The 13,905-nt window shown below is 49.0% G+C and overlaps 1 protein-coding gene across 2 annotated transcripts in view; it reads right to left on the reverse strand.

The window, feature by feature from the left end:
- Positions 1 to 13,905, reverse strand: part of SH3BP1 (SH3 domain binding protein 1) — a 258,494-nt gene that overhangs the window by 54,370 nt on the left and 190,219 nt on the right. For both annotated transcript variants that reach the window (XM_073645218.1, XM_073645219.1), the window contains one exon: positions 8,336 to 8,412. In XM_073645218.1, coding sequence (XP_073501319.1) covers positions 8,336 to 8,412 — 77 coding nt within the window. The remainder of the gene's footprint in view (positions 1 to 8,335; positions 8,413 to 13,905) is intronic.

The raw sequence follows: 13,905 nt of genomic DNA on the forward strand, positions 1-13,905 counted from the left end.
GTGACATTATTATGTGAGGGCACAGTGGTGGCTTTATTATGTGGGGGCACAGTGGTGGGCATTATTATGTGGAGGGCACAGTGGTGGCATTATTATGTGGGTGCACAGTGGTGACATTATTATGTGAGGGCACAGTGGTGGCATTATTATGTGGAGGGCACAGTGGTGGCATTATTATGTGGGGGCACAGTGGTGTCATTATTATGTGGGGGCACAGTGGTGACATTATTATGTGGGGGCACAGTGGTGTCATTATTATGTGGGGGCACAGTGGTGGCATTATTATGTGGGGGCACAGTGGTGGCATTATTATGTGAGGGCACAGTGGTGGGCATCATTATGTGGAGGGCACAGTGGTGGCTTTATTATGTGGGGGCACAGTGGTGGCATTATTATGTGAGGGCACAGTGGTGGGCATTATTATGTGGAGGGCACAGTGGTGGCTTTATTATGTGGGGGCACAGTGGTGTCATTATTATGTGGGGGCACAGTGGTGGCATTATTATGCGGGGGCACAGTGGTGGCATTATTATGCGGGGGCACAGTGGTGGCATTATTATGCGGGGGCACAGTGGTGGCATTATTATGCGGTGGCACAGTGCAGGGCATTATTATGTGGAGGGCACAGTGGTGGGCATTATTATGTGGGGGCACAGTGGTGGGCATTATTATGTGGGGGCACAGTGGTGGGCATTATTATGTGGGGGCACAGTGGTGGGCATTATTATGTGGGGGCACAGTGGTGGCATTATTATGTGGGGGCACAGTGGTGGCATTATTATGTGGGGGCACTGTGGTGGCTTTATTATGTGGGGGCACAGTGGTGGCTTTATTATGTGGGGGCACAGTGGTGGCTTTATTATGTGGGGGCACAGTGGTGAGCATTATTATGTGGGGGCACAGTGGTGGCATTATTATGTGGGGGCACAGTGGTAGCATTATTATGTTGGGGCACTGTGGTGTCATTATTATGTGGGGGCACAGTGGTGGCATTATTATGTGGGGTGCACTGTGGTGTCCTTATTATGTGGGGGCAAAGTGGTGGCATTATTATGTGGGGGCACTGTGGTGTCATTATTATGTGGGTGAACAGTGGTGACATTATTATGTTGGGGCACAGTGGTGGCATTATTATGTGGGGGCACAGTGGTGGCATTATTATGTGGAGGGCACAGTGGTGACATTATTATGTGAGGACACAGTGGTGGCATTATGTGGAGGGCACAGTGGTGGCTTTATTATGTGGGTGCACAGTGGTGACATTATTATGTGAGGGCACAGTGGTGGGCATTATTATGTGGAGGGCACAGTGGTGGCTTTATTATGTGAGGGCACAGTGGTGGCTTTATTATGTGGAGGGCACAGTGGTGGCATTATTATGTGAGGGCACAGTGGTGGGCATTATTATGTGGGTGCACAGTGGTGGGCATTATTATGTGGGTGCACAGTGGTGGGCATTATTATGTGGAGGGCACAGTGGTGGCATTATTATGTGGAGGGCACAGTGGTGGCTTTATTATGTGGGGGCACAGTGGTGACATTATGTGGAGGGCACAGTGGTGGCATTAGTATGTGGGGGCACTGTGGTGTCATTATTATGTGAGGGCACAGTGGTGGGCATTATGTGGAGGGCACAGTGGTGGCATTATTATGTGGGGACACAGTGGTGGCATTATTATGTGGGGGCACAGTGGTGTCATTATTATGTGGGTGCACAGTGGTGACATTATTATGTGGGGGCACAGTGGTGTCATTATTATGTGGGGGCACAGTGGTGGCATTATTATGTGGGGGCACAGTGGTGGCATTATTATGTGAGGGCACAGTGGTGGGCATTATTATGTGGAGGGCACAGTGGTGGCTTTATTATGTGGGGGCACAGTGGTGGCATTATTATGTGGGGGCACAGTGGTGTCATTATTATGTGGGTGCACAGTGGTGACATTATTATGTGAGGGCACAGTGGTGGGCATTATGTGGAGGGCACAGTGGTGGGCATTATTATGTGGGGACACAGTGGTGGCATTATTATGTGGGGGCACAGTGGTGTCATTATTATGTGGGGGCACAGTGGTGTCATTATTATGTGGGGGCACAGTGGTGACATTATTATGTGGGGGCACAGTGGTGTCATTATTATGTGGGGGCACAGTGGTGGCATTATTATGTGGGGGCACAGTGGTGGCATTATTATGTGAGGGCACAGTGGTGGGCATTATTATGTGGAGGGCACAGTGGTGGCTTTATTATGTGGGGGCACAGTGGTGGCTTTATTATGTGGGGGCACAGTGGTGTCATTATTATGTGGGTGCACAGTGGTGGCATTATTATGTGGGGGCACAGTGGTGGCATTATTATGTGGGGGCACAGTGGTGGCATTATTATGTGGGTGCACAGTGTTGACATTATTATGTGAGGGCAAAGTGGTGGGCATTATTATGTGGAGGGCACAGTGGTGGCTTTATTATGTGGGGGCACAGTGGTGTCATTATTATGTGGAGGGCACAGTGGTGTCATTATTATGTGAGGGCACAGTGGTGGCATTATTATGTGGGGGCACAGTGGTGTCATTATTATGTGGGGGCACTGTGGTGGGCATTATTATGTGGGTGCACAGTGGTGGCATTATTATGTGGGTGCACAGTGGTGGGCATTATTATGTGGGGGCACTGTGGTGTCATTATTATGTGGAGGCACTGTGGTGTCATTATTATGTGGGGGCACAGTGGTGACATTATTATGTGGGTGCACAGTGGTGACATTATTATGTGGGGGCACAGTGGTGGCATTATTATGTGGGTGCACAGTGGTGGGCATTATTATGTGGGGGCACAGTGGTGGCATTATTATGTGGGTGCACAGTGGTGGGCATTATTATGTGGAGGCACAGTGGTGACATTATTATGTGGGGGCACAGTGGTGGCATTATTATGTGGGGGCACAGTGGTGGGCATTATTATGTGGGTGCACAGTGGTGGCTTTATTATGTGGGGGCACAGTGGTGGGCATTATTATGTTGGGGCACAGTGGTGTCATTATTATGTGGGTGCACAGTGGTGGCATTATTATGTGGAGGCACAGTGGTGACATTATGTGGGGGCACAGTGGTGACATTATTATGTGGGGGCACAGTGGTGGCATTATTATGTGGGGGCACAGTGGTGGCATTATTATGTGGGTGCACAGTGGTGGGCATTATTATGTGGGGGCACAGTGGTGGCATTATTATGTGGGTGCACAGTGGTGGCACAGTGGTGACATTATTATGTGGGTGCACAGTGGTGACATTATTATCTGGGGGCACAGTGGTGGGCATTATTATGTGGGGGCACAGTGGTGGCATTATTATGTGAGGGCACAGTGGTGACATTATTATGTGGGGGCACAGTGGTGGGCATTATGTGGGGCACAGTGGTGGCATTATGTGGGTGCACAGTGGTGACATTATTATGTGGAGGGCACAGTGGTGGCTTTATTATGTTGGGGCACAGTGGTGGCATTATTATGTGGGGGCACTGTGGTGTCATTATTATGTGGAGAGCACAGTGGTGGCTTTATTATGTGGGGGCACAGTGGTGGGCATTATTATGTGGGTGCACAGTGGTGGGCATTATTATGTGGGGGCACAATGGTGGCTTTATTATGTGGGGGCACAGTGGTGGCTTTATTATGTGGGGGCACTGTGGTGTCATTATTATGTGGAGGGCACAGTGGTGGCATTATTATGTGGGGGCACAGTGGTGTCATTATTATGTGGGGGCAAAGTGGTGGGCATTATTATGTGGGGGCACAGTGGTGGGCATTATTATGTGGGGGCACAGTGGTGGGCATTATTATGTGGGGGCACAGTGGTGACATTATTATGTGAGGGCACAGTGGTGGGCATTATTATGTGGGTGCACAGTGGTGGCTTTATTATGTGGGTGCACAGTGGTGACATTATTATGTGGAGGGCACAGTGGTGGCATTATTATGTGGAGGGCACAGTGGTGGCATTATTATGTGGGTGCACAGTGGTGGGCATTATTATGTGGAGGGCACAGTGGTGGCTTTATTATGTGGGGGCACAGTGGTGGCTTTATTATGTTGGGGCACAGTGGAGGCATTATTATGTGGGGGCACAGTGGTGGCTTTATTATGTGGGGGCACTGTGGTGTCATTATTATGTGGGGGCACAGTGGTGGCTTTATTATGTGGGGGCACAGTGGTGGCTTTATTATGTGGGGGCACAGTGGTGGGCATTATTATGTGGGTGCACAGTGGTGGCTTTATTATGTGGAGGGCACAGTGGTGGCATTATTATGTGGGTGCACAGTGGTGGCATTATTATGTTGGTGCACAGTGGTGGGCATTATTATGTGGGTGCACAGTGGTGGCTTTATTATGTGGGGGCACAGTGGTGTCATTATTATGTGGGTGCACAGTGGTGGCATTATTATGTGGGTGCACAGTGGTGGCATTATTATGTGGGGGCACAGTGGTGGGCATTATTATGTGGGGGCACAGTGGTGTCATTATTATGTGGGGGCACAGTGGTGGCATTATTATGTGAGGGCACAGTGGTGGGCATTATTATGTGGGTGCACAGTGGTGACATTATTATGTGAGGGCACAGTGGCGGGCATTATTATGTGGAGGGCACAGTGGTGGCTTTATTATGTGGGGGCACAGTGGTGGCTTTATTATGTTGGGGCACAGTGGTGGCATTATTATGTGGGGGCACAGTGGTGGCATAATTATGTTGGGGCACAGTGGTGGCATAATTATGCTGGGGCACAGTGGTGGGCATTATTATGTGGGGGCACAGTGGTGGGCATTATTATGTGGGGGCACAGTGGTGGCATTATTATGTGGGGGCACAGTGGTGGGCATTATTATGTGGGGGCACAGTGGTGGCTTTATTATGTGGGGGCACAGTGGTGTCATTATTATGTGGGGGCACAGTGGTGTCATTATTATGTGGGTGCACAGTGGTGGCATTATTATGTGGGGGCACAGTGGTGGGCATTATTATGTGGGGGCACAGTGGTGGGCATTATTATGTGGGGGCACAGTGGTGGCATTATTATGTGGGGGCACAGTGGTGGCATTATTATGTGGGGGCACAGTGGTGTCATTATTATGTGGGTGCACAGTGGTGACATTATTATGTGGGTGCACAGTGGTGACATTATTATGTGAGGGCACAGTGGTGGGCATTATTATGTGGAGGGCACAGTGGTGGCTTTATTATGTGGGGGCACAGTGGTGGCTTTATTATGTTGGGGCACAGTGGTGGCATTATTATGTGGGGGAACAGTGGTGGCATAATTATGTTGGGGCACAGTGGTGGCATAATTATGCTGGGGCACAGTGGTGGGCATTATTATGTGGGGGCACAGTGGTGGGCATTATTATGTGGGGGCACAGTGGTGGCATTATTATGTGGGGGCACAGTGGTGGGCATTATTATGTGGGGGCACAGTGGTGGCTTTATTATGTTGGGGCACAGTGGTGGCATTATTATGTGGGGGCACAGTGGTGGGCATTATGTTGGGGCACAGTGGTGGCATTATTATGTGGAGGGCACAGTGGTGGCATTATTATGTGGGTGCACAGTGGTGTCATTATTATGTGGAGGCACAGTGGTGGCATTATTATGTGGGGGCACAGTGGTGGCTTTATTATGTTGGGGCACAGTGGTGGCATTATTATGTGGGGGCACAGTGGTGGGCATTATGTTGGGGCACAGTGCTGGCATTATTATGTGGAGGGCACAGTGGTGGCATTATTATGTGGGTGCACAGTGGTGGGCATTATTATGTGGAGGGCACAGTGGTGTCATTATTATGTGGGTGCACAGTGGTGGCATTATTATGTGGGTGCACAGTGGTGGGCATTATTATGTGGAGGCACAGTGGTGGCATTATTATGTGGGGGCACAGTGGTGGCTTTATTATGTTGGGGCACAGTGGTGGCATTATTATGTGGGGGCACAGTGGTGGGCATTATGTTGGGGCACAGTGGTGGCATTATTATGTGGGGGCACAGTGGTGACATTATTATGTTGGGGCACAGTGGAGGCATTATTAAGTGGGGGCACAGTGGTGGCATTATTATGTGGGGGCACAGTGGTGGGCATTATTATGTTGGGGCACAGTGGTGACATTATTATGTTGGGGCACAGTGGAGGCATTATTATGTGGGGGCACAGTGGAGGCATTATGTTGGGGCACAGTGGTGGGCATTATTATGTGGGTGCACAGTGGTGGGCATTATTATGTGGGTGCACAGTGGTGACATTATTATGTGAGGGCACAGTGGTGGGCATTATTATGTTGGGGCACAGTGGTGGGCATTATTATGTGGGGGCACAGTGGTGGGCATTATTATGTGGGTGCACAGTGGTGGGCATTATTATGTGAGGGCACAGTGGTGGGCATTATTATGTGGGGGCACAGTGGTGGCTTTATTATGTTGGGGCACAGTGGAGGCATTATTATGTGGGGGCACAGTGGTGGCTTTATTATGTGGGGGCACAGTGGTGTCATTATTATGTGGAGGGCACAGTGGTGGCATTATTATGTGGGGGCACTGTGGTGGCATTATTATGTGGGGGCACTGTGGTGGCTTTATTATGTGGGGGCACAGTGGTGTCATTATTATGTGGAGGGCACAGTGGTGGCATTATTATGTGGGGGCACTGTGGTGTCATTATTATGTGGGGGCACAGTGGTGGCTTTATTATGTGGGGGCACAGTGGTGGCTTTATTATGTTGGGGCACAGTGGAGGCATTATTATGTGGGGGCACAGTGGTGGCTTTATTATGTTGGGGCACAGTGGTGGGCATTATTATGTGGGGGCACAGTGGTGACATTATTATGTTGGGGCACAGTGGAGGCATTATTATGTGGGGGCACAGTGGTGGCATTATTATGTGGGGGCACAGTGGTGGGCATTATTATGTGGGGGCACAGTGGTGGGCATTATTATGTTGGGGCACAGTGGAGGCATTATTATGTGGGGGCACAGTGGTGGCTTTATTATGTTGGGGCACAGTGGTGGGCATTATTATGTGGGTGCACAGTGGTGGGCATTATTATGTGGGTGCACAGTGGTGACATTATTATGTGAGGGCACAGTGGTGGGCATTATTATGTTGGGGCACAGTGGTGGGCATTATTATGTTGGGGCACAGTGGTGGGCATTATTATGTGGGGGCACAGTGGTGGGCATTATTATGTGGGGGCACAGTGGTGGGCATTATTATGTGAGGGCACAGTGGTGGGCATTATTATGTGGAGGGCACAGTGGTGGCATTATTATGTGGGTGCACAGTGGTGGGCATTATTATGTGGAGGGCACAGTGGTGGCTTTATTATGTTGGGGCACAGTGGAGGCATTATTATGTGGGGGCACAGTGGTGGCTTTATTATGTGGGGGCACAGTGGTGTCATTATTATGTGGAGGGCACAGTGGTGGCTTTATTATGTTGGGGCACAGTGGAGGCATTATTATGTGGGTGCACAGTGGTGGGCATTATTATGTGGAGGGCACAGTGGTGGCTTTATTATGTTGGGGCACAGTGGAGGCATTATTATGTGGGGGCACAGTGGTGGCTTTATTATGTGGGGGCACAGTGGTGTCATTATTATGTGGAGGGCACAGTGGTGGCTTTATTATGTGGGGGCACAGTGGAGGCATTATTATGTGGGGGCACAGTGGAGGCTTTATTATGTGGGGGCACAGTGGTGTCATTATTATGTGGAGGGCACAGCGGTGGCATTATTATGTGGGGGCACTGTGGTGTCATTATTATGTGGAGGGCACAGCGGTGGCATTATTATGTGGGGGCACTGTGGTGTCATTATTATGTGGGGGCACAGTGGAGGCTTTATTATGTGGGGGCACTGTGGTGTCATTATTATGTGGAGGGCACAGCGGTGGCATTATTATGTGGGGGCACTGTGGTGGCATTATTATGTGAGGGCACAGTGGTGTCATTATTATGTGGAGGGCACAGTGGAGGCATTATTATGTGGGGGCACAGTGGTGGCTTTATTATGTGGGGGCACAGTGGTGTCATTATTATGTGGAGGGCACAGTGGTGGCTTTATTATGTGGGGGCACAGTGGAGGCATTATTATGTGGGGGCACAGTGGAGGCTTTATTATGTGGGGGCACAGTGGTGTCATTATGTGGAGGGCACAGTGGTGGCATTATTATGTGGGGGCACTGTGGTGTCATTATTATGTGGAGGGCACTGTGGTGGCATTATTATGTGGGGGCACAGGTCTCCTGAGCTCACCTGTATATTACCCAGAAGCACTGTATACATAGGCCTCCAGCACTCACCTAGTTTTCACATTGTTCCAGTCAATCAGGAGTTTCTGTAGCTGCTTGCGATGTTTTAGGATTGCTGGTAACTCTTCCTAAGGATGAAAGATGAATCGCTTGTAAGATGGGACATAGCGTACAGCATCAATCCATTCTGTATTACAGGCCCAAGTCTAATGACCCAAACCGACGCCATGATAGATTGTTATAATGCAACTAGTTGTAGTAATTAGACTCTTGCAGGCACCTCCACCGGCAGACAGCCTAGCAGCAACTCTACGCAGATGGTCGTGAGGGACGTCTGAACCGGATTCAGTAGTACCGAGAGGCTGAGAGAGAAGAACGAGAGGACAAGCATCGGTACGAGCTGGAGTTGGCCGGAATCCAAAAGAAGCCATCCACCTCACTGTCCAGCCATGCCAACAGCATTTTCCTGTGATGGACAAGGATGGGGACTTGGACATACAGTGGGGAAAATAAGTATTTGATACACTGACGATTTTTCAAGTTTTCCCACCTACAAAGAATGGAGAGGGCTGTAATTTGTATTATAAATTACAGCTTCTCACCAAGCTGCTTTGCCTATTGTCCTGTTGCTCATCCCAGTCTTGTGCAGGTCTACAATTTTGTCCCTGGTGTTAGACAGCTCTTTGGTCTTGCCCATGGTGGAGAGGTTGGAGTGTGATTGATTGTGTGGACAGGTGTATTTTATACAGGTAACGAGTTCAAACAGGTGCAATTAATACAGGTAAAAAGTGAAGAGTAGGAGGGCTTCTTAAAGAAAAACTAACAGGTCTGTGAGAGACAGAATAGGTCACTTCACCTTTAAGAGACAGAATCTAAAAAGAAAAATTTGAAAATCAAATTGTATGATTTTTACATAATTAATGTGCATTTTATTGCATGAAATAAGTATTTGATCACCGACCAACCAGCAAGAATTCGGTCTCTCACAGACTTGTTAGTTTTTCTTTAAGAAGCCCTCCTACTCTGCACTCATTACCTGTATTTATTGCACCTGTTTGAACTCGTTACCTGTATAAAATACACCTGTCCACACACTCAATCAATCACACTCCAACCTCTCCACCATGGGCAAGACCAAAGAGCTGTCTAACACCTGTGACAAAATTGTAGACCTGCACAAGACTGGGATGAGCTACAGGACAATAGGCAAAGCAGCTTGGTGAGAAGACAACAACTGTTGGCACGATTATTAGAAAATGGAAGAAACAAATGGATGACTGTAAATCTTCCTTGATCTGGGGCTCCATGCAAGATCTCGCCTCGTGTGGTAAGGATGATTTTGAGAAATGTCTGGAATCAGCCCAGACCTACATGGAAGAAGCTGGTCAATGACCTGAAGGGAGCTGGAACCACAGCCTCAAGCATTACCGTTAGGTAACACACTATGCCTTCATGGATTAAAATCCTGCAGGGCAAGCAAGGTCCATCTGCTCACACCAGCACATGTCCAAGCCCGTTTGAAGTTCTCCAATGACCATCTGGATGATCAACAGGACGGATGGGAGAAGGTCATATGGTCAGATATAAACTAAATACAACTTTTTGATATCAACTCCACTCTCCGTGTTTGGAGGAAATTGAAGGATGAATACAACCCCAAGAACACCGTCCCAACCATGAAGCATGGTGGGGAAACATAATACTTTGTGGGGTGCTTTTCTGCAAAGGGGACAGTACAATTGCACTGTATTGAAAGGAGGATGGATGGAGTCATATATTGCTATATTTTGGCCAATAACCTCCTTCCCTTGGTAAAAGCATTGAAGATGGGTCGTGGCTGGGTCTTCCAGCATGACAATGACCCGAAACACATAGCCAGGACAACTAAGGAGTGGCTCTGTGATAAGCATTTCAAGGTCCTGGAGTGGCCTAGCTAATCTCCTGACCTGAACCCAATAGAAAATCTTTGGTGGGAGATGAAACTCAATGTTGCCCAGCGACAGCCCCGAAACCTGGAAGATCTGGAGAAGATCTGTATGGAGGAGGGGGCCAAAATCCTTGCTGCAGTGTGTGCAAACCTGGTCAAGAACTACAGGAAACGTCTGACCTCTGTAAATGTAACAAAGGTTTCTGGACCAAATATTAAGTTCTGTATTTCATGCAATAAAATGCAAATTATTTATGTAAAAATCATACAATGTGATTTTCTGGATTATTTTTTAAGATTCTGTCTCTCACAGGTGAAGTGTACTTACGATAAAAATTACAGACCTCTCCATTCTTTGTAGGTGGGAAAACTTGCAAAATTGTCAGTGGATAAAATACTTATTTTCCTCACTTTATTACTGTGGGGGTTTGAAAAAGCCTGCAGGCAGTACCAGTTACCTGAGGACCAGTGGGCCCAATACTTAACCCCAGGGCTCTGGAGAGGTTTACTTCTCTACCTCGAGATCAAGATGGAGATTACGAGGCCATTAAGCAGGCCCGAATAAAAAAGTACCAGCTTACTCCTGAGATTTACCGGAAAAAGTTCCGAACCCTCCAGTGTGGACCACATGACCGCTATAGTAATGATGTGGACGGGCTCCGAACCTAGTTTGAGCAGTGGCTCCAAGGACTGTCAGTCAACACCTTTGAGGAACTGAAGGATGTGATGATTAAAGGCAGTTTGTGCTGGACCAGGAGCCAAATGAGGCCGCCAAAGTGGCTCAGATCGCTGACACCTATGAGGCTAACCATACACCTGAGGTGTGGAAGTCAGCCTTTGCCAACTGGAAAGGGGGTAAGCCAACAACCACCCCCAGAGCCCCTTCCAGGCTCTCAGGGGGTCCTGCCCCATCTTCCAGCACCAGGACTGCATCTGACTCCCGGCGGTGTTATACTTGCGACCGAACTGGTCACATGAGCCTCGTCTGCCTGTAGAGTCGGAAGAAAAACCCCACCCCCAAGGCCCAGGGCCTACTGCAGTTGTTCTTTTTGTGGGTGGGGTGCTTGGGAGGATCTGAGACAATTTGCAATCAGTTAACGTGGGTGATACTGTCAATATGGGTCTCAAAGACACCGGAGCCGAAGGAACCCTCATCCACCCTGAGTTGGCATCCCCAGAAGACCTTATCCCTGGGAAAACCCTGACTGTTACTGGGATTGGGGGTGTTCACCGACCTTTGTCTTTTGCTTTCTAGGTTTTCCTAGACTGGGGTGCGGGGAGGAGGTTAAGAAAAGTGGGGGTTTCTGAGAACATCCCCACAAATGTTCTATTCGGGACTGATCCGGGACGATTGGTTGCCCAATATGTTCTTGACAACTCTCCCAGATCTGGTAATTCCTGTGATGAAAATGCTCATTATCTGAATGTTAATATGATGCATGATGATAATGTGTCTTGTAGTACAGGAGTAAAGGACAGCTCAACCATGTCACACTGCTGGGTGATGTTGCTGAGGATTCCCTAAAAGGAGACAGCATGAGTGCTAAGGGCAATGGGAGCAGGCACGGAGACCATGAAGCTGGTGGTCCCGTGCAGCTGAGCAGTGTCACGAACTGTGACATGGCCAGTGGTAGCTGTCCCATGCTTAGCACTGCTCCTGGGGTATTGGGGGTTGAGTTGGGTGAGGGTTGTCCTCCGGGGAGACTGCCTACACAGCCGCTGTCACTTGTAGAAGGAGTTCCCTGAAGGCAAGCGATGCGCTGCCTTCTAGGCCCTCATCATCCAGCTGGACAACTGAACGGGCTGCAGAATCAAAGCAGGTCCCAGATGGTTCCAGTGATGTTGGGGCCTTAATGTTGCTTCTGGCTAACTCTAGCCAGGAGTTCTAGACGGCTCTACGCTCAGATACCAGTCTAGAGACGTTAAGGGACCTCGCAGAGAAGCCAGTCTCTGAGTCCTATAAGAAGAGGATATTTTGGGACCAGGGGAGGTTGTAGTGGCAGACAGTTCCGTGTAACCTCCAACAGGAGCGGATGAGGTAAAAACAGCTGGTTGTGCCCTCAGTTCAGGGAGAAGTTGTTACGGGTTGCCCATGAGATTCCACCAGCTGGACACTTGAGGGTCCGTAAAACCAAGGCCTGGCTGTCACACCACTTCTATTGGCCCAAAATGTGGACAAATGTTGCCAACTACTGCCTGTCCTGTATCACGTGTCAAAGAGTGGGGAGGTCGGGGCCTGCGCCCAAGGCTCCCCTGATCCCTTTGATAGAGGAGCCATTCTAGAGGATTGCTGTGGATATCATTAGCCCGCTGGCCATCCCCAGCAGCCTTGGAAAAACGTTCATCCTTATTGTGGTAGACTATGGTACCCAGAAGCAGTAGTTCTGTCCTCAATTAGGGCCAATTAGGTGGCAGATGCCCTGTTGGCCATTTTTTCACGAGTAGGATTTCCCAGGGAGATGCATACGGACCAGGGGACTTAGTTCATATCTCGGTTAATGGAAGCCCTCTGTAAGAAAATGCAGGTGCAGCACCTGGTATCAAGTTCGTATCACCCACAGACCAGTGGTTTGCATGAACGATTCAATAATGCCCTTAAGCAGATGCTTAAGATGCTGGTTGAGTCCCATGGGCGCGACTGGGAGCAGTACTCCCACACCTGCTCTTTGCTTACAGAGAGGTTCCACTGGCCTCAACGGGGTTCTCCCCCTTCAAGCTCCTGTACAGCAGATGAGTCTGAGGACCCCTTGGTATGTTAAGAGAATCCTGGGAAGGGGAACTGAACACTCTCAAAGTGTCTGTCATAGAGTATGTCATGCGGCTCTGTGACAAAATGTAGACAATGACGCAGCTGGTGCGAGGGAATATGTTGCATACCCAGGCCAGCCAGAAGCTGTGGTACGACCATAACGCCCAGAAGCGGGTGTACGAAGTGGGTGAGAAGGTGTGGGTCCTGGTCCCAATGACCCAGAACAAGCTTCAGGTGACCTGGGAAGGTCCAAACCCCATACATCAGTGCCTCTATGATGTAAATTACGTCGTCACCATTGACCATGCGGGGAAGAGGCAGAAGGTCTTCCATGTCAACATGATGAAAGCTCATCACAACAGGGAAGCCTGTGCCCTTTGTGTGTGTAGCCTTCCTGCTGAAGGCGAGACAGAAGTCCTGGTGGATATGCTGGCAGCAGCCCAGGACGAAGTGTCTATTAAGGACGCGGAATTCAACCAGCAGCCATCCATGGACCAGAGGTCCTAGCAGCGGGAGGTGTTCCGTCGTTAGCCATCTTTACAGGTGTACCAGGGAGGAAGAAACTAGGTATCCACCAAGTGGACACAGAGAGTCACCCCCCAGTCCGTCAATCTGCTTACCTTTTCTCAATAGAGGTGAAGAATGTTATAGAAATATGTGTCATAGAAGATATTAACATCTCTACGCCACATGAAACTGCAGGGGCAAAGAAGCTGACACTTAGATGTAGGATTGTTCAATAGACTGGTACAGGTAGGGAGTTAATTAACCAGATTAATTAACATGCAAAAGATAAATTCTTGTGGGACAAAGATCAGGAGGATGTATCTTGTGTGTAGACAAAGAGCCATACTATTGACAGGTAATTGAGACAAGAGAAGTCCTTTCAGAGAGTTGGACAGCCATATAGACTTGTGTCTGCAGGAAGTACAGTCAGTTCAAGGG

The sequence above is a fragment of the Phyllobates terribilis genome, unplaced genomic scaffold (genome assembly GCF_046119375.1).
Source record: "Phyllobates terribilis strain yellow unplaced genomic scaffold, ASM4611937v1 Scaffold_8__6_contigs__length_399053987, whole genome shotgun sequence".
In the NCBI taxonomy this organism is placed as follows: domain Eukaryota; kingdom Metazoa; phylum Chordata; class Amphibia; order Anura; family Dendrobatidae; genus Phyllobates; species Phyllobates terribilis.